We start from the raw sequence: 21938 nt of genomic DNA on the forward strand, positions 1-21938 counted from the left end.
TCGTCGTCGGTATGGAGAAAGTTGTGGTTAATCTGACAAATGGTTAAAGTTTGAATATACGGTATTTCAAGTAGAAATGGAGCTACACGCCACAAAATAGGATTCAATCGAGCGACAGTGTTTAACAGAATATATCAGAATTCATAGAACTAATATCGTCTCGTAAATCTAAACTCAGTGAAAATATATTGGAGTATTAGATAGTAAATTCTCACATCGTCTATAAGTATTAGAAAAAGACAGGCGATTTCAAATGAATTTCATCCGTAGTTAGATGATATATAAAACGTCACTCTTCTGTGACAAAGCATCCTAATTCTAGAAACAGCGCTGAATTTATCTAACATTAAGACGAAACTCATAATAAAGAAACTAGATTAATGTATGTACTCTGGCACATCGTATATCTAATATCAGTCCCTTGATTTGTTTTCAAAATATCTGTATCGATCATCAAGAGTTCTATTGCTCGTAATTCGTGATTTAACACTACGACCAACCCCTATTAAGACTCCCTCCCACGTCCTCTTTCAAGGCCCATTTGCACTACGATCATAACGATCGACGATAAATAAATTAGTTTTCATCCTATAACTTATAGAATAACCATCTATGCTTTCTTCGATTGATAAGAGCAATACTATCGTGACAATAAAACGATATATTTTTTAAAAATTAATCATGAAGTCATTTGATCGGGTTTAAACAATATTAGAAAGACATACATGATTACCCTATAGTTCTAATTTCTTTTGTTTATGTAAGAGAAATGCCTTCTTATCTATTTATCGTTATCGTCCTGGTGTAAATGGGTCTTTAAGGCCAGACAATCGTCGATCGTTATCGTCCTGGTGTAAATGGGTCTTTAAAGAGTTTTCACTGTACAAGCTCTCGAATAAGATGATGCAAATCACAGTTACAAAACTACATCCAAACAAATTTAACAGATACTGTATTTGAATTTAATAAATCATTTTAATATAAACATATATTTTTAAAAACAATGTTCAATATAACTATATAGTTTGTAGAACATTTTTAAATAAAAAAGAAATCATAATGTATATTTAAAGATATGAAGTTCAACGAAAGGTCTACAAGTGAAACCCTGGATTATAAATTAAATGAACAATAACATAATGATAAAGTACAAACTAATGTACATATCTAAAATTATCTTAGAATTAATAAATGTTATAAATGTTGCCAAATTTGAATTAATACCACTTTTAAAAACCTTTCTCGATTCTCTTCACGATTTCCAGTTTTCAGTAAAACTCTCATGTTTGGCAACATCTATAAGCATTCGATTCTAATCATAAACAGTTCAACTGTTATTTGTTTAGGCATATAATTAACTCTACTTTGATAGGCTAGAACCACCAACAAAAAATACGAATCGACTTCGAATCAATGGAAAATAATACGGAGTTAGATGCGTTATCTATAATTATAATAAACGCGTTTCAAATATGGTCTGCTACGAAATAAGCTACTGTATCAGTTTAAATTTTCACTACATTACATCTTAAGATATAGATAGGCCTGACAGTTAAACCACTCTAATAATCATACATCATGAATTTCAATTATTCTAGTTGATTTTCTTTTCCGATGAGTGTATATAAATTGTATAAAGAATTGTTAACATGTTTAAAACCCGTCAATTAAGTCGTTTCAACGAAATAAATAAACGCAAGAAATCTTTGTTACCAACACGTTAAACATTGTCATTCAATTACTGCTACTACTGTATCTATAGCAAAAGCAATATAGTTTTAACTGAATTATTCCGTAAAATTATGTACATGGAATTGATTTATGTGAGGATTTATTACAACGTTTAATGATCTTAGCCGATTGTTGATGTATGAGGACAATCAATCTCCGTTAAACGACAGTATCTACATCAACTCTTCAACGTTGTTTTTCTTGTCCGTTTAATAATCATTTTACTAGACGCACACGGATTCATGTGCTTGCTTAGTCTAGACCCGTAGTCCGAGAGTTTAACCGGGGAAAAAAATATAGGAAACATAATCATTACGCGATATTATTAGAAGCTGAAGTTGAGAGATGTCGCGTGCGATTTGGTGAATTTCACACAAAATTGCTAAAGTTTAAGTTCTCACTGCTGGACGCAACTAAACGACGTAGGCACAACGCAAGTGAGTTGACCAATCAAAAGCGCAAGTTCGGATGTTCGAAGCGTCGTAATTGGTTAAATTAATTAGAACCAAACTTTAAGAACAAGCATAAGAGAGTTCTGTGTGTTGTTTTAATCACAAGTGTTGACGACAAGAACAATTACCATTATTGTTTTATAGACTTTTCTATTTTAATACGTTTTGAAATACTTATAACTGTTGGTCTCTAATTATATTATTCAAGATTATTTTCAGATTATCAAATACATTTTGTATTACATTTGTATTACATTCATAAACAACAATAAACTACAGTATCTCCATTATTTTACTGTAGTTACTGCAGCACAACACAAGTGTGTACACAACTGTAACTTCAGTAAATCGAAAACAGTTAGTTACTGCAGCAAAATATAGTTTAATGCAGTAGAAAACACTTCCTTAGAAAAAATCGTTAGTGCTATTCTAAAATATTGATCTACAATATAATTTTCTACAGTATTACATTTTCTCCCCGAGTTCAGTGTCAATCAATCATTATTTTTACTGTTGTATTCAAATTGTACTACAATTGGAGAAGTTTGATGGAAAAAACTTGAGTGTGGATTCGTCAGATTCAGAACTTTAACTCATGGTGTGTCCACACTGAGAAAATTGTATGCAATTCCAGGACGATTATATAAAATAAAACCGGCAAATACAATATGCACCCTCAAAGTTAAAACAAACAACAAAGTGCGCGTCTTAAAAAAATTGTAAGAAATGTTACAGCACCAATATTACTGTGCTGTCTGTTAGTGCATTGTTACGAGACGCACGAGAAGTCTTGCTTGTTCCGTTAATATTTGCGAGTTTTGGAACAAGAGAAATCAAATTTCTCAACAACACGTTATATCTATGGTTGGATTTATATACAAGTCTACATTCTACATGGCAATAATTGATTTATCACTAAAACTATATAACCACCAATACTGTAAATAAAGTGGCAATATTATGGAAAGACAATATTCATTTTTGGAAATTATAGATGAAAAGGAAATTATATTGTGACAGGACAAGAGGAATCAGTCATAATCTTGCATAATTATCAGATATTATATGTTTATTCATGGAGATACTATTCTATGGGTTATTTAATTAAAATAGTACAATAATAATCATTCAATTCTGGAGTCATTTTAAAGTTATAGACTCATATTAACACTAAGGTATAATGTATTAAATACAGTGATTGCAATTATCCTATAAAATGGAAAACACATTGTTATCCTTTTTCTAAAAAATGTTGTTGTATATTATCTTCTATCAGGTATTTGAGATGAGGGACAATTCCTTCTTTCCACTGTCACATTTTATACAATACATGATTTAAGATAGATTTAAGTTATAATAAATTGTCCCTAATATATATATCTATATGTTTTTAAAATTTTGTTTCAAAATGATCTGAATTTCTTGTTTCTAATGGTTTAGGAGGAGGTGGAGGAGATGCTAATGGCTTCTTGATAGACGGTGTTCTTGTTTTCCCTAACGGTGAAGTTGGAGACATGCATGTCTCCATCTCTGGTTGTGCGACGGGTTGCGATGTGGCCAGATTCGTTGGTGGAACTTGTTGCATTTTACTTTCAACTTCGTCTTCAAGAAGAAGTTCTGCGGACTCACGTGACGAATGGTTGCTGGTGTTGAGTGATGTTGCGCTGTCACCTTGCCGTGTCAGTGTTGATGTCGGCGAGGACAGTGAAGCGCCCACTGCTGGTGCCTTTGGTGCTTTCCGTTTGCTTGGTCTTTTTGCAGGTACAGGTCTGCTCCTGTTGAAATATCAAACATCTTTAAACAATACAATTTAGGGGGAAAATATTTTGTTTTCTACTTTTAATGTAAAGGTAAGGCCTATTTCTGCTAAAGATGGTTCTTACTGAGACACAACGCAAGGACGGAAGCCCACTGTAAGTATTTTGACCAATCACAACGCGATGTATCATCTGACCTGTCACATATGATTGGTCAACTCACTTTTGTGTTTGTGTTGCGCCTACGTCATTGCATTTCGTCCAAGGAGAAACAAAGCTTAAAGCCTTGACTGGCAATAAAGACTAAAGACCCAGCTTGGAAATGAAAAAAGAAGTGATTGGATTCGTATTTAAGAGATTACATAATAGATCACATATATTCCACTTCGGTTTGTAAATTACAAATTGTCCATGCCCATATCATATTACCAATAATCATATATTCATATGGTAATGACAGAGTATCATAATAGTACATCAATATCTGAATTCTTATACAACCAGAAAACATAATTTACCTTTGATAATATGACTTTATAATATTGGTAATAAAAAGAAACACAAAGGAATTGAGTTCAAAGAATAAATTGGTGAAATAAATATGTCCAAAAAAAAAACAAAAAAAAACTGCAGCATAAATAATATAAATAATGTCTTTGAACTATAAAATTCAGCAAACGTAATACAAAACTAACTATCCATATAGAATTTATTATTAAATATGTGGAAGATCTGAAATTGTTAAAAAACCTCAACTTTGATGTTATTTTTGAGGATAAAGAAATAAAGTTTTAATTTTACAATGGGTTGCCTCACTGTTTGTTTTCTATTATAATACATTGCAAACTTATTAGCAGACGCCCTCTAGTAAAAACTGTAATACTGCAAAATATATTGCTTATTTCAAACAACGCATGAAAGTGAAAACCCTATGTTTCATTAAAAAAAATACAAAATGGCCGAGAGAAGCTATTTAAATGTAGTAAAACTATATAAAAGTTAGTTAAATCATAAATTAATTTTTAAATTAAGATTAACAGTTATATTAGGAAAAATAACATAAATGTAAATATAATCAAGCAAAGGTTTAGTAAAAAAAGCAAGCAAAGCATATAGCAAAGTAGTCCACTAACATATTCTTTTCTTTAGACACATTTAAGAAAAAGAAGTTTCAAAATATCCCAATGATATTTTCTTGTTGTCATGCCAAGATGCAGATAAAATGTACTATCCAAAGTGCACATGCCTAATACTTACTCATCTCATAGACTGCTTTAACCATTGTTTTATGTCTCGAAAACACATGTTTTTGCACAAATATTAGGTTTAATTCTCTAAAATCTTAATATGATGTATGTGTGGCTTTATTAATTAGGGCTATTGTTACCTCCATTAAGATGTAATGTGTTACAGGAAAAGTTGATAATGGAAGGATTCAAACAAAGTTCAATTGTCTAAATATAACGAATATGATGTATGTTTGGCTTTATTAATTAGGGCTATTGTTACCTCTACGTAAGATGTAATACATTATAGGTTATAAATAGGTATATATACGTTGATAATGGAAGGAGTCAAAACAAAGTGCTTATAAAGCACAAGTTCAATTGTCTCTATCTAATTAATATGATGTATGTGTGTGTTTTTAGGTCTGCTACATCCATATTATGGAATACATTGTTGGGCAAGTGGATAATAGAAGGGCTTAGGAGTCAATCTTAAAATAAAGTGCTAATAAAGCAAACCTGCATATTAGTACAATGATTAATTGCTGGCCACCGGCATATAACAATACATGTTATTTATACATTACAGTATTAATACTACCCTTCACATTCATTACACAACAATAGAAGATTATTATAAGTATATCTTAACTTACTAACTGAGGAGAAAATATTGACAGTGTGACTAAAGTGACTCGGGACATTTGTCAGCGCAAGGAAGCATTTAAGAATTCAGTATAGCAGATTGAGTGCTTCCAATTAAAGACCACTTTGAATATTCAGACACATGTATTTAAATTTTCGAATTATAGGTCTTTAATTAGAGAAGTTTTCATAGTAGGAGATTTAAGGATATGTCTTTAATTAGAGGAAGTTTTTTAGTATGATATTGAAGGAAACTACTACAAAAGCGAGTAATAATTAATATAATTCAACCTATGCTTTGAAACAAATGTCACTTAATAATCCACATACCTAAATACTATATTATGAATATGCAAAACATTCAGTCTGAAATATAATAAATATTAATGAGATGAAAACATTAAACATTTAGAAACGTTGCAAGACTAACACTTTACAATACATAACAATGTGTAGTATAATATTTCATTATCAAAAAGAAAAGAAATGGTAGAATACAAGACAGTGGCGAATCTAGGATTTTAAAAAGGGAGATGGTATGTGGCTTGATTCTTGACTTACATGTTTAATGTTTAAAAATTATATATTCTTGGTATTTTAAAATTGGGGGAACACACGCAAAAATGTTTTCACTGGACCCGCCACTGTAGAAATACAATAACTAAATGAAATGAATATATAAACAGTTTACAAAACAACATAATTGTTTGCATTCTTATCATGATATTAATTATAAATCCACCCAGATTGGTGACAAAGATAACTTGTTCCTCAAGAAATGAAGACAAAATACTATTATATATATTTTTTTCAAATTTGGCTAATAGTATAATCAGCTATCTGTATACATACAGTATAGTAGTTATCCTTTAAGATTACTATTTATCATTGATAACAAATAGAAATGACCTGCTATCATAATTTTAATACAATTGTCATTTCTTATAGAACAATATATCTTTAATAAAATGATAATATAACAGAGCCATTTTGATTGCATAACACAGCACAAAAGACGAGGAAGCAGAAAATTATATCGAATATCTGGACCAAGGCCGTAGCGAGAGGTTAAAAACAGACGAGGCAAAGATGATTTAAATATAATTATTGATATAAAATATGACGATCTGTGCTGGGGACTTGGGGTGGGAGTGGTGAAAACGGAAAATTTCAGACGAGGCGAGCTGCCTCATGCTGGCTACGGCCCTGTGACACTTACAAATCATTTGTGATAGCTTTCTGAAATTGGGGTGGAATGGAAAGGTATCATAACATCAATTGGTTTGTAAGCATGCACAGATGTTAGTCAAGTACTGTACTGTTTCATACCATTTGCTGATGCGTTGTGCAATCAAAAATACCCTAAAGCTCTGTCTACACTATCAAACTAGTTTGAGAAAAAAGTGTGATGTGCCCAGATATGGTAGTAATATGCCCAAATATGGGCACATCACATTTTTTTGTCACATAAAGTTTGATAGTAGACAGAGATTAATAAGGAAAGAAAGAAAGTAAGGGTACCTGCTGTGTAAGTAGGACGAAAGGTTTACTACAGTGAATGTTTATTAGGTTTGGAGGCAAGGGCGGGTTTAGCTGCGACGTCTCGCTCCGCTGAGGAATGAGGTTTAGGGCCTCTACCGGGTGCCAGTGGGGCACGCCGCTTTTGTCTAGGACTGCATAACGAAAAAAAAAAATTACATGAGTACATAAATAATTATAATAACAAATCATTACATAACAATTGGATGGGATAAAAAAAAATACATAACTTTTAGGAATCTGTAGGAATTTAGTAGCATGCATACAAAATTGAAATTAATACTACAGATTGTTGATTACTGTAGTTACTGCAGTATATGCAATGTTTGATGTACAGTATGAATTGCAACAGTAACAAAGTTACTGCAGCAATTCAATTACTGCAAATAATACAACATTTGACATGTAATGGCTTCTTTATATAAAATCACATCAAATCATATTCTAAAATCTTTCATAGCGCTACCAAATTCAGAATATATTTTAGAATAATATGTTGCTGGAATTCTACTTTCTATATCTGGATATATTTTTTTAAATTACACAAATCCTTTACAAAGCTAAACGCATGTAATAATAAATGTATCCATTTTTAGAATAAAAAGCTCAGAGGGAGCAATAAATTCTGTGTTTACAATCAACATTTATCAGCAACAATACGTACAGTTCAAGAAAACTAAGACATTAAAGTTTTCGCAGAAGTTGTAAAATGGACGTTTGTTATTATTAAGCAGAATGAGGAAAAACTACAGACATTTATGGTTGCAAAAATTAAATACAAATTTGATCAAATTTGACAAATGAATATTTTTACTATCCTGAAGCAAGTGTTCATACCGTATCTTATTAAATCCTATTTAATCTTATACTTAATTGTATGTCCTTAGATGAACTGTACATGCCATCTCAAAGACCAACATGACGTATCAGAATGTGATATAACATTCAAACAGGATTATATGGCAGCTTTTACGCATCGGTAAGCATAATCACATAATCATTGTTATCGCTCTACTGACAAGTTCCATAAATAATTTTAATATCTTTGAAGATGGTTACCAGCCTCTGTTGATTTTAATGACATGCACAAACATTTCCATATGTAACACAATGCAAATGAAATCATTAGAAAATCAATCAAGCATATCATTAGAATATGACAATGGAAGTACAGCAAAGAGAGAAAACAAATGTATGAATGATATGATGTTTTTCTGTAATTTTATATCATTTTTATCTAATGAATATCATCACATCAATTTTTTTTTAAAAATATAATATTTCTCCTTTTGCTTGATTTTGGAATATTATAAAGTAAATCAATGAGTTTGATGACATCATTGATTAAATTAGTGACATCACTGGCAAAATTGATGACATCACTTATGAAATTGATGACATCACTGATTAAATTGATGACATCACTTATGAAATTGATGACATCACTGATGAAATGAAAGACACAAATTCAGATGGCATGCAGTAAGTCATGTAAAACATTAAAAAACTAAAAGCAAATAATGACAAAATAGAAAGGATGATTCAATCTAATATGTCCATAAAATATACAAACAAAATATGCTTTGTTGTTACCGAGCTAATTGTGGGGGACAGTCCAAAATAGAAGCACGAAGTTGTCAATATTGTGCAATAAGCTAGGCACTCATAGAATACCAATAACACAACTTATTTGCATAAAATACTATAACAGATTGACCTTTGACCTTTGACCTTTAATGCAATACATGACAAGCAAGTTTCAAAGACACAATATCTGAGGTTTTTAAGATGAACGATATGAATATGAATGAAATATTGTAACTGAAAGTGAATACCCATGTTGTCATAAACGAGTAAAACTTGCATTGTAGAGGGTAGATTGTAGAGGGCTCACTCACTTCAAATCAACAACCTATGGGTGTCTTCTCCATGGTAAAGGATGTGTACATGATGTACACTGGTCATAAATGTATTGGTCTTTTCTATTGTAAATTATGTAGTCTTTAGTTTGGTTTATACACTGGTACTTTGGTATTTCCATTTTTATTACATATTGTTATTATTGGATGATTTGAGAAAGAAATGGATCGAAAATAAGTGACAATCTGCAGTAATGACATTACTAAAAATGTCATGAATCAATGTCTGCAACATGACAGATGACAATCTTGACGATGAAACCAGATGTATACAAATCACATCAATCTCAGTGATGACATTCTTAGTGATAACGCATGAAAACATGTTTAAGTACCACAAATGATCGAACGCATACCACCAAATACTTTTAAGTTACAGCGATAGCACACATTTGTATGTTGCGAATGGTTATCATTAATATTAATCTCTTTTTTTGTATTTGTTAAATTACATTAAAAATTATATCAAAAGTGTAAATAAATTTTAATATTTGACTGATAATTGTTAAATTAACTTCACCAGGAAGTGCATCTTACATATGAAACACAACCATGCTTATTTCAAACAGTAGCACTTGTTTGATCAATTACGGTACTTGGAAAATAATGACATCCTAAATACTTAACTTTGTTGTTTCTCACTTGGGCCACTATTCCTCCTTTCACTATTTAAAACCAAATACTCCAACAATTATGTAACAAATTGTTAATAATTTTAAAAATTCAAAATAATCCAAATAAACAGCATCTATTTTCTAATTTGCAATCGCATAAATTTCAAATTATAAAGAAAACATTTCATATTAATTAATTTTCGAAACACAAGAAACAAAAAATAGCTTGTAACCCAGAAAAAAGCAAGCATAATTTCAAATATTAAAAAAACAAAAACTATTTCGCACAATAAACATCCACTTACCTTTCTACTGGTGTTGTTGTGCTATTGTTAACATGAGGGGCTAAAATTGTAGGACTTTGGCTGTGGACGGGTTCCTTTATTTGGTGCTCCTTTGCCGAATGTGTTTGCAGCGGAGAACCTTTACTTTCTGGAGACGGAGAGTGTCTTGAATCTGTTTGGTCCAGCATGGCTGAATTGCGTTCCAAGGAATTGCGTTTAGTTGCGGCATCCGATAACTCAAATTCAATAACTGTAAGGATTAAAAATCATCACATTAATATTGAGTTGTTTATATTAACCATAAGATTCTTTAAAATTGTATTCATCTTAATTTATCAAATGAAATTTTGGCGAACGGTTACCTTCTGGGAAGAACCAATCAGCATATGTGATAAAAGATTCAATAATTAGTGATGCCATTGCTGTCGATGTCACCGAAACTCTGAAAAGATAAACAAAAATAAATTTGCATACAAAATTACACAAAGTAGGAGAAGTATCAGTACTTTACGAGTTTGACAATAACTTCATAAACTTTTATCCATTCACTATAGTGAATAGATATAACCTTGAAGAGAATAGGGTAAGCTAGGCTGGCTAGGCGTAGCTAGGCTAGGGCCGGATAGGCTAGGCCCGGCTAGGCTCGAAATAGTTCAACAAAAAATATTGCCTTACGAAGTATTGGTTTCTTCAGACCATAGAGCTATAAAAATTAGTTTTACATCTCCATGTTCAGACAAACCTCTATGCACAGCCTGTCCAGCGTATGTTTATCAGGACAGGATTACCTTTCCTAAATTGGTAATCTAATTTTTTAAGGAAGCATTATGATAAAACACTACACTTACCCTCTTTCTTTTTCAGTCCATAAAATGTTTGGTGCAATAACTAGTGCTAAGTTGGACGTGTTCATTTTGTTTACCTCACTGTGCTGGGATACCTTGTTTAAGAATTTCATCAAATACCTAAAAAAAAAAATTAATATAATAAATATATATATATTAATAAATTGATAATTCATGTTTATCTGAAGAGTAATCTTAACACCAAGATTCCTATTTTAGCTCATGCAATGTTCTTGAAAATTCTGTATATTAATTCTTCTGAATATTTTAAATACAGTACCCCACTTTTAAATATCTCCACATGACCAAACCACCTAACTTAAACATTTAAACTCAAAATTGATACAGATACAATAGTTTGGCCAAAAACAGGAACTGAGTGCAAAAGGCCAAGCCTCACTCGCTCTATGGTTCCGGTGGTAGAACGAATCTTCTCGGATAAGGACTATAAACCGTAGGTCCAGTGTACACAATGGCTCATGTGCACTTTAAAGAACATAGTACATCTTTCGAGATGAGTAGGGGGTTACCCCGGTGTACTAATATACACACAGCCACTGTCACACACCGACACTTATCATAAATCATCATGCGGGGCCCTTGATTGTCAGCATAAGCTGTTTAGGGTCACGCCCTATAAATAAGGTTAAATAAATAAGAAAACATATATGATAGCGAAGTTCCATACAAACCTAAAGTTTTTATCATTGTAAGTTGGTAATTTATTTGCAATAGTCCATAATGTTTGAAGTCTTGTGTCTGAGTCTTGTATACTACAAATTAAATAAAGAAAATAGTTATATATTATTGAATACTGAACATATATAATCATTGTTGTTGTTATCAATAGTTATGACATTCTTACCTTCCTGCCTGCAGGAATTCATCATAAAGTTCGCTAGTCAAAAGAGGCTCTGGAAGCTCACGAAGATACATTTTCAAAATTCCTAATTACAAAAACAAAATGGAGGAATTACATTTTTAGAAACCTTTAAAAATCTAGATTTAAACTTATATTAGTAACAGATTACTAGATCATCTGGTTACAGTGCTCAATATCATTGGTAGAGCAAATAAGAGTTGGTTACTTCATATTTTATTCCAGTACAATATTTATTCATTGATTTAAACTTTATATCTTTCTTTCCTAAATTATAACTGTAACTTATTTACCAGCAACTGTATGCAAGTCTTTCTCATATTCTCCCATGTCGATCTCTACCCAAGAATCAAACATTGCCTAAAAAACAAAAAAAACAAGACAGTAAGAAGATTGTACAACTTTCGCAGCAAACTATTCTCTATCCCCAATGTTCTTCTCAAACAGTTCCCTGGGACATCTCTACTATATATACTAACACAATTTGCATTGCCAGTCGAGATTCTCAATATCGTCCTCTGTCATATCGTCACAGCCGTCGATGCCGCAGCATCTCATGGCACAATGGTACCATCGTCTACAGGCTAGAACAACTCACATTTGTGTTTGGTATTTAATATATATAAAGCCCTGTCTACACTATCAAACTTTGTTTGTGACAAAAAAAATGTGATATGCCCATAATTCGACATGGTGATGTCATATCAATACCATTTTAGGCATTTTGTCAAATTAGTTTGAGAGTGTAGACAGAGCAGAGCTTTAGGGTATTGAAGCATCACACCGCTACCATGGTGAAAGTAGGGCTTGAACACATGACCATCATGTGACTTTTTAAATATATCACTGCATTTAATCCTGGCCATGGTGTTTCAATTGAGTCTAAATCAGGGGTTGAACATTAAACATAGAATTATACTCATCACTACTACAATCACCAAAATTGGTATTTTAATTTTTTGGTATTCTTTTCCAACATAAAAAATAGAAACTTACTTTTAATTTCTTAATTTTTGATTGACTACCTGCCAACCGAAACAGTCCTTCTTCCTCAAGGCCAAAGGTCACAAGCGTAATAACACATGCCTCAATAACTAAGGCTATCTCGCGTTCTGTAACTTTCAAATGATCCTCTAGAGGGCAGCCAAATATTGGCTGCAGTACGTCACGTTCCAGAATCTGCTTCATTGCTGGAATCATCCTCTCAAGTTTTGCCAGCGCGTTTCTGTGGTACTGCGCTTGTGATTCTACGTACTGAAATGAAAAATGATTACTACAGTAACTACAAGTATTTGTTTAGATGTATATAGGGAGCTTTAGATTTTACCAATAATGTTTTTGCATAACTGATCTTATACCGGCTGCAAACCTTTTAATCCATGCACAAACCTAAAATAATCTACAAAATTGCGACTGACATTAATCCAGAAACAAAATATATCTGTTAATTTATCCTTGGTTTATTCTACAGTAAATTCAATTTTAAACTTACATCTATTAGCGTCCTTGCCAGTTCTCCTTCTTTCGTTATTAACGTCATCATCTCCATCGATAGTTGGTCCCTTGTTTGGTTTACTTTTTGTTGCGATTCTTCTTGCTCCAATTTTAGAACCTCTGTTTTACTTGCCATTTCGGCAAAATTTGTTTTTCCATACTGCGTACCTCTTACTGCCTGATGATACCTGGAACGACCATAATGATAAATTTAATAAATAATAAAATAAATGAATTTATAGTTACTATTTTATTTTTTAATTATATATCTCCTTTCATACACATTGTATAGAAATTTGCTTTTGTATTTTAGTTGTGTCTCTGAGGTGAGTATACAAGAGAGACATTGTTTTTTTTTTATTGGATATAAAATATGGTTGTTCAAATTAAAAAATATGCAGTAAATATTGTTATTAAAAACATCAAAAAGAGCATGCAAATACAGTATGAACACTATGGATTGTTTGTGTATGAAATGACATTATATTACTGACTAAAACTTGAATTAATAATTAAATACTACAGTAATAAAAATGCTAACAAACGCTAACATTAATGCCTGCTAATGTTCAATAATAAATGTTCCTAATTAACATAACGGCCTTGTAGCTGACCAATCACAATGTCTCATTTAATGCCATTCGTCTGGGTTAATGGTACAGCTAAGTTCATAAGGTTCGTAAAATCTTCACAGTTTCTTGAGTAATATTATGCAGCGCTATTATTAGATAGTGCACTAAGTAAAGAAGCTAATCATTGTATTTACTTATGATATCTAGGTCAACGTAATTTAATCAAAAACAAACTGAACTCAAGCAAATTAATTTAACAAGAAATGCAATTTTAAACATATTCTTAAATATCTTTTCAATAATATAACTGTGTAGTAAGATTTTATTTCAAATTTTAAAATTAAAAAAATCAAGGAAAATGATGGATCTGGAAAGTACCTGCTTTTTGAAGAGTCTAAATCCAGAGTTAATTTGGTCAATTTTTTCTTTACGGTTGAAATTGCTGGAATTTCATTCTGAAAAGAAAAGAACACCAATGTAAAGCTTAATATACAGTATTACCAATCTATAGTAAGCTACTCATGATATTAGATAAATATAAGTGAACAATTAATAAAATTAAGCGCTAAGAAACTGAGCGAAATATAGAGAGCGACAAAGGGCACCATATGCAATATTTAAGCCCATATCAAAGATACAGGTAATAGATTTTAATAAGCTTATGTGATGTTTTCAATATAATATTTTCTTGAAAATCAATAAGCATTGTATGTTGGTATATACATATTTACAAAAAAAAAGGTTTAATACATTAACATACAATTTAAAAAGCAGTACATAATATACTTAATAGACTTTTTCCAAGTAATGAACAAATAATTCAAAAATGATTATCAACCATTGTTTTTTTTTCTCGCACCAAAAAGTATTGCAATAAAATATAATTCATGATGACGGAACACCAAGTAAATATAGAAAAAGATGTTTTGTTAAAAATCTTGATGTATTGTAAGATCGACAAGACAAAGACATTCAGACTGCTATGAATGTCAGATCTGAAACATTAAATTGAACTCAAGTATGTAATAGTAATGTATTTTCTGACATGACGCTTGCCCGCCAGCCGCCACACAACACATTAATATTTCTAATAAAAAACTTGAGAATGTATTTGTTAATGACAACATACCATTAATCAAAATTCACTGAGAATTGCATAAAAGAATAATGGCAGTCATTTTCTTTGTTAGCTTTACAAACAAAGACAAAGAGGACAAGCAATGAATCGCAAACAAATCTCACTTTCAATAAGTAAGGATCTTCTCAACAAATTTCAGTTTCATTTTCACTCTCTATCTAATTTATTGCATACAAAATTAAAATACAATACATCCCTTAATGTTCTTGCATGCACCCTTAATTAGAAAATTTTAAAATTGCAAAATTATAAAAAATTAATTTTTACATATTAGACCCACCTGAAATCTTTTTTTCTTTGAGCGAGGTTTAAATAAATTATAAATAACATATATAAATTATTTAGTATTTCTTTTAGATTAGATTTTAGATTACTGTGTGTTATATAGAGAAGTTCAAAGACCTAAGAGTGAGTAAAAAAATTAAAATGGTTGGCAGGCCTAATAAACAGTGATAATTATCTTAACAAATTTACAGGTCAGCTTTTACCCCATGGTGGGCTTATATCAAAGTCTAAACTTTATTGTTACATTGTAGTCAGGGTTACACTCACCTCGAGTACGCCACTTAAAGGGGCAATAACAAATTTTTCCAAACTTGTCTCAAAGCTAGTAAGTTCAAGTGCTAATGTGGAAGAGACGTCCGAAGCCTGTACGAGCATATTCCTAGGAAAAAAAAGTACAACTCTTTATTTATTTATTTTATTTCGATTATGAATAAAAGTGCCTAGTGTAAAACAGGCTTAAGCATATCACAAGATGACAGGGCTGCTTAACTTATTTGCTTTTCCCCTACACCTCTGTTCCCCTGTGGATACTGTCTAAAAACACAAAATGTTTTAGTACTAAACATTATAGTATTACATAGATTTCTTATCACCTTTATTGTAAAAAATCATTGTAAATACACACTTGTAACTGTCTGTAGCTAAGGGCAAATTACAAGTTACAAAAGAATCCAAAAATCATATAATACAGTACTGTATATAAAAATAGAACTAGTGAAATAACCTAAAAACGAATGAACTTTACCATAGAACATGTAAGTGATTAATTATAGAACTATTATTGTGTTGTTTGCTTACCCAAATATAGAGTTTTCTCCCAACTCCTTTCCACTTTCTTCCATTGTTTGTGCTAAGGCAAAATGTGGGAGCTTTTTCTATGATAAAATAAAAGATTACAAGAGAAAATTGCTTAATTGTTGTATTTTGTCATTTCTATTGATAATTTCATAAAATTCAAATATACAAATATTTATTCCTCCTTGGATCAGCACTTGGAGATTGGCAATATGCCTAAATATATAATAATAATATCATTTTTAATGTACACAGTGGTACGAATGGTGGTTTTCCGTGAAATGTTTTTAGATAATTGAAAATACAATAACAACAACACTGTTGTAATCCCTTGTGAGTGTTCTGTGCGATTGATCTCCTTCTTCCTTGTTCAAACTGCTTAAACATATAATATGTATTTCCTTATGTAAGAACTACTATATTCAAGGGTTAGTCTTTAGGTTTAATTTCCAGGTACAGTAAGTACAAATAAATCTGGACTAACTATTAGCCAGTTTTGAAGATGGAAATATGACACGCGTACGCTTTCGATTTGCGTGAAAATATTTTGTAAAGGCATTAAATAAAGAATGAAAGAAGGAAACAAAAAATTTGAATAACGGGCGAGGTAATTGCAGAGAGAAATATCATATTTGTACTTTAATAATAATTTAACATTTAATTTTCCTTCTTCACATTATGTTAAAGTTGTATGTTGCATCTGTGATTAATTTTTTCTGTTTTTTCGGTGTATATGTATAAAATTGTTTGAATAAATTGATACCAAAATAGTAAAAACCCCTTTCATGGTACACCCCTATTCAGGAGACATAGTAATGAAGGGAGATATGCTCTAACACTACGGCCAACCCCTATTCAGGGAAAACGTTGTTGGATCCCAAAGGTGTCCCCTTAATAGGGGATCTATTGTATATTGGCTAAGAACAAAATAAGGTAGGCAGTATAGGACTTTAAATCCCAGCAAGACTCTGAGTACCAATGTGATCTTTAAACTTTGACCTTACCATTCGTTTTTCGACATCCATTCCTTGGCTCTGCAAACATGCTGATAACTTCTTAGTTGTATTTTGGCAGGCATGTTTTATTTGGTCTACTCTCTTTTCACACTGTAATAAAATAATAAAAATAGCGTAAATAGATAAAGCCCACTGATTTTAAAAACGTGTAATATATTTGTTTTCATTTGGTTTGAGGTTTAACAAATGAAAAGCACTAGTCAACTCACATGCTGCAAATCTTCGTTGAGGACTTCTGTCTTTTCAGCTCTGAAAAACGATATCAAATTAAATAATTGATTACTTTTAATAGCATAAATGAAAGTGAACGATTGAGTGGCCGAGCTGTTAAGACAGTGGAACCATACATAGCCATAATATCAGCAAGTGTTCGAGGCTCACTCGCTTCATGGTTCTGGTGGAGTCTTCTAGGTTAAGGACTTTAACCGTAGGTCTAATGTACACATCTAGCTCATGTGCATTATAAAGAACCTAGTACATCTTTCGAGACGAAATATGCTTGTGTTCATGCATAACATGTGGGTAAGGGTGTACAGTATGATGCAGCCTTATTGTGGTAGTCCTTCTGCATAGTGCCTACATTATTTACCTCTGTTGACTCTGTTGGAGTTGACCCTAGTTAGTTAGTTTACCTCTATAGTGTATAATATATACAGTAAGTGGTCAATTCATCATGCTGTTTTAAAGGCCTTTTAGGCACAATGCTTTTAAAACCATACATTATAGTATACATTACAATATTCATTAATGATTTACAGACTTACAGCAAGATATATTATTAATGTATTGAGAATAGGCTTTGGTTTGCTTATAACAACAACTTTAAATAATCAGCAGCAGTTACACTTTCTATTACACACATATTCCTTTTAAGGGATCATGATACGTAGAAATCTACATACTGTAAAATTGTAGAAATAATGCTATCATTGGAAAGTACTACTTGTAGGAGGAGGTATGCAGATCATAAACATACGGCATGTTTACATAGGAAACCAATTTATTTATTTAACAGTGTTAATACCACACAGTAAATAAAAATGCATCTCTATAGTCATGGTCATGTTGTTGCTTGTGTGACGGTGGAACAGTGTGCAAATAAACGAATAACCACCCACTAGCCAACACCCAACCCTCTACCTTCTTGCTCCTACAGTATAAACATCTAAACCTGGTCATATGCCCAGTTTCTGGTTAATATAGGAAAGTATAGTATACACAATTAGACAGTAGAATAACAGTAAAATATTGTATTTTGTACAGTACAGTAAAGCGTGGCCACTTTTGACAACTGTATATATATAATGCTGTATAATTATTTAATTTAACTTACTTTACAGTAATACCTTATTACTGTGTGCTAAAATTGAACTGAAAAAGTAAGTTTTTATTTGGTTATGATATTATGGGTATTATATGAATTTTTTGTGACCACTTTTGACAACTCTATATAATGCTGCATAATTATTTAATTTAACTTACAGTAATACCTTATTACTGTGTGCCAATTCAAATTGAAATGAAAAAGTAAGGTTTTATTTGGTGAAACTAGTACTGTATTCTATGAATTGCTATGCTTTTTAAAAATAAAATCAAACATCTGCATCCAGGTGTCATGTCATCAGTCAGGTTAAATACTGATAGCATTCAAACAGCTTGTGTTTGCTACTACTGCATGGTAATGTTCTACACTACCAGTCAACTACATAAAAATATACATAAGGTCAGATCTAAGGTCATGGCATTGTAAGGTAAATTGTGTGTATCTTTGTTTACACTGTCAAAAATCAACCAATGCATAGTAAATGTCAACCATTTTCTGTGTACACTGACAAAATGGTATTTTAATTTCAATTGGGAAATGAATTGATATGAATAGTTAATATACATCACTCTGTAGGGATGCTTTAAAAAAAGGTTATGTCAGATACAGCAAGTGTACTGTAGTACTTAGGGCATATACCTCTTTTAAAAATGTTTGCTAAAATTCACATTTGGAGTATTCTAACATTGACAGAGCTAAACATTTGATATTATTACCAAATTTTGGACCTAGCCAACACTGCATACTCCTCTATCCACCCTTACTGTACTGTATCTGTCCTCCTCCTTAAAAAAACAGGTGGAAAATTTCATATTCCTTGTGGAAACAAAAGTTATGATTCTCACCATAAATAGGAGTGTTAAATACAATAAAAATAATCATAGATTAGCCTATCATCAGTCACACAATTGGTAGCGTGAGAAATACGATTACTTTCAGCATTTTGAATGACATCGAACGGTATATTGTTGCCGAAATCATTGATGCATGTAAAAATCCATATTATTCATTCATCCGTAGTAATTTCTTCAAAGTCTATAATTTCAACGTTTACTGCAGACATTGACAGCACACACAGTTCAAGTTCATGTGACTGATACTGATAAAGATTTATATATAATCTATAATAATAAACTTTCACTTCATCTTAAGTAAAATGATAATAATACACTTACTCAACTCTCCCAATACTAATATACCCGACACCTTTGGGCTGCCTAAAATAAATGCCTGGTTTTCCGAAAAGTCTGTGTGTTTAATGGTAAAAAAGAATTTGGGACCTTTTGATTTGTCGGACTAAAATGGCTGCAACCGGTATTAAAAACGGTCTCAAAGAAATTGTATCAATTGTACAGCTACACAATAGTAACTATTGTACAGTACATTCATCTGTTGTGAGGTGTAATTTCCCAAATGATCTTAATCAAAACGGTAGGCCTACTGGGTTTGGTATACTAGCGTTCCTGTTAGCAACTAGTCAATGCAATGGTTACATGTTTTGTTTGCTGATATTTTGTGACATAAATAAGGCATTACATTTTCACTGTACACATACAAAAATAACTGTACTTGTTGCTCTGGCGCTTTAAAAATCAATGATTTGTGATTTTAACATAAAAAAAACAGTATTTGGAGCGAATATATAAATTAAATTAACAATGGTATTGATTGTTAAGTAGACAAGAGATTTATGAAAGGGAGTAGACTTTACAGTATCCAAAAGGAAATTCCATTGAACTTTCCAAATTTGGGTTTTCCTCATTCAGTGTGAAAAAGGAAATCCTTAGAATAATTATCCAAACGGCATATTTCCCATAAGGAAGTGTGACTGGGATAAATATCGGAAGCATTGCAAAATTCAAGAACACTTTTGAAAAAAACAACTAGGCCTACAACAACTGTAATGTAGGACTAATATTTATTAGAATGGTCTTAACATAGAATCAATTAAATAATGTCATGTTTGATATTAACTTGGAGACTTTAGTGGATAACCTCCTTGTTTGTTTTTTTTATTCAAGTTTCTGTATTATAGTATACTGCAAATATTAGAAAATCTAATATTTCGGTTTGTGCACTTTTATTGGTTTTGTTTATGTTATTTTGTAGCATTTTCTACACAAAATTAAACCATACTGTAATTTCCCTCAAATAATAACAATATTATTGTCTCTACATATTAAGGAAGTTTCTCATATATTATATTAAAATATTTGAATGAAGCATTTGTTGCAGATATTAATTACAATGTAAATAACAATATATTGTAAAATACATGATGACGATACGCTAGTCATGGCACAGTTTGTCACAAATCTCACTAATCTACTGTATATCCTTGATTTGAGATAGATTTAAGTGCTTTAGAAACTTTATATTATAGGCTTGGTTGTGCATGTGTTAAAGCATAGTGATATTATTTCTATGGTTAAAGCTAAGGTTTTCTGGTCTTAATATAGGAAAATGCAATAGACAATACAGTATGTATGTTTTCATGCAGTAAATATTGATCCAATAAATGAATTATTATCCAACAATATTGTGTTTGTTGGCTTTACTGTTTAATGATCAAACAAATTACACAATATTTAAATAATATCATCGATGCATGCCATGACAGGAAAATACCCTGTGACTGATATATTAATTATATTTGTTTATTAATTTAATTACTGGCTATATAAGAATAGTATTATACCTACAAACAATAAAAATGATTTGTGTTTTTAAAATGTTATTTACGCACTCACGGGTGAAGGCTCAATTGTCGATTTCAGAGACAGAAAAAGCGCATACTGTCTGTAGTATTTAGAGAACATTGCAAATCACACATTCGTGTACTGTGACCATACCGGCGACCACACTCGGGAGGGGATATCCCGGCCTGATTGATGATGAGAAACGTCCGCCACCTAAATGTTTTAGCTAGGACTAGGTAGGTAGGAGGCCTACCTAGCTACTTAAAAGCATAACCTACCTTCCCAAATTCTGATTGGCGAGCTGCCTCATACGATTCATGTGTTTCTTTACTGCGTCTTTCTTAATCATTTTTGCAGTTTTTGTTGTAAATAATCAAAAAATGTAGGGTGGAGAAACTAGGGTAGGCTAACGCATATTTTTCTAGCAGCCCGTTCGTCGTGTGTGTGTGTTTGCCGTGCACTGCCAAAACAGGAAGTAAAGTTGACAGTAAATACCGCCCTCTTTTTTACTCTCCTTTATCCGACTCGTTACGTCCCACAGACCCCCACAATTTATTTTGTGTTTACCATTTTTTAGTCGTGAATTTCCATGGGTTTACTGTATATCTATTTTATTTGAACGCCTCAGCGTTATTGCTCACAGGAGTTTTAAGTGGAGTTTATTCAAGGGAGGCGTTTATTTGATTGGGATTCTATAAAAAAACTCTAGGAATATGCCTACTA

The 21938-nt window shown here is 31.7% G+C and overlaps 1 protein-coding gene across 6 annotated transcripts; it reads right to left on the reverse strand.

Moving 5' to 3' along the window:
- Positions 1–1771: 1771 nt before the first annotated feature.
- On the reverse strand, positions 1772–21665 carry LOC144840110 (rho GTPase-activating protein 17-like). 6 transcript variants are annotated; one of them, XR_013611844.1, is made up of 17 exons: positions 21494–21665; positions 17402–17441; positions 17181–17282; positions 16180–16256; positions 15649–15760; positions 14337–14413; positions 13385–13574; positions 12889–13146; positions 12186–12252; positions 11878–11959; positions 11705–11785; positions 11016–11132; positions 10530–10609; positions 10189–10417; positions 7333–7484; positions 6142–6177; positions 3848–3952 (listed from the first exon to the last, which is right to left on the reverse strand). XR_013611844.1 is itself a non-coding variant. In XM_078695776.1 (16 exons), exons 1-16 carry the CDS (start codon positions 21562–21564, stop codon positions 3574–3576), a joined length of 2004 nt encoding a protein of 667 aa, XP_078551902.1. In that variant the 5' UTR covers positions 21565–21665; the 3' UTR covers positions 1772–3573. The 6 variants fall into 6 exon arrangements, 4 of the variants coding, with proteins under 4 accessions (XP_078551902.1, XP_078551903.1, XP_078551905.1 ...); XR_013611843.1 differs by having other exon boundaries at positions 3863–3958; XM_078695776.1 differs by lacking the exon at positions 7333–7484 and having other exon boundaries at positions 1772–3958.
- Positions 21666–21938: the final 273 nt, after the last annotated feature.

This window comes from Antedon bifida, chromosome 4 (assembly GCF_963402885.1).
Source record: "Antedon bifida chromosome 4, ecAntBifi1.1, whole genome shotgun sequence".
Taxonomy (NCBI): Eukaryota; Metazoa; Echinodermata; class Crinoidea; order Comatulida; family Antedonidae; genus Antedon; species Antedon bifida.

Excerpts from the sequence above, each read along its gene's own strand:
- LOC144840110 (XM_078695776.1), bottom strand. The coding sequence starts at position 21,564 with ATGATTAAGAAAGACGCAGTAAAGAAACACATGAATCGTATGAGGCAG. Across the intron at positions 17,283-17,401 it reads TCAACGAAGATTTGCAGCAT|TGTGAAAAGAGAGTAGACCA; the intron begins GTGAGTTGACTA and ends ATTTTATTACAG. Across the intron at positions 14,414-15,648 it reads CTTTAAGTGGCGTACTCGAG|AATGAAATTCCAGCAATTTC; the intron begins GTGAGTGTAACC and ends TTTTCTTTTCAG.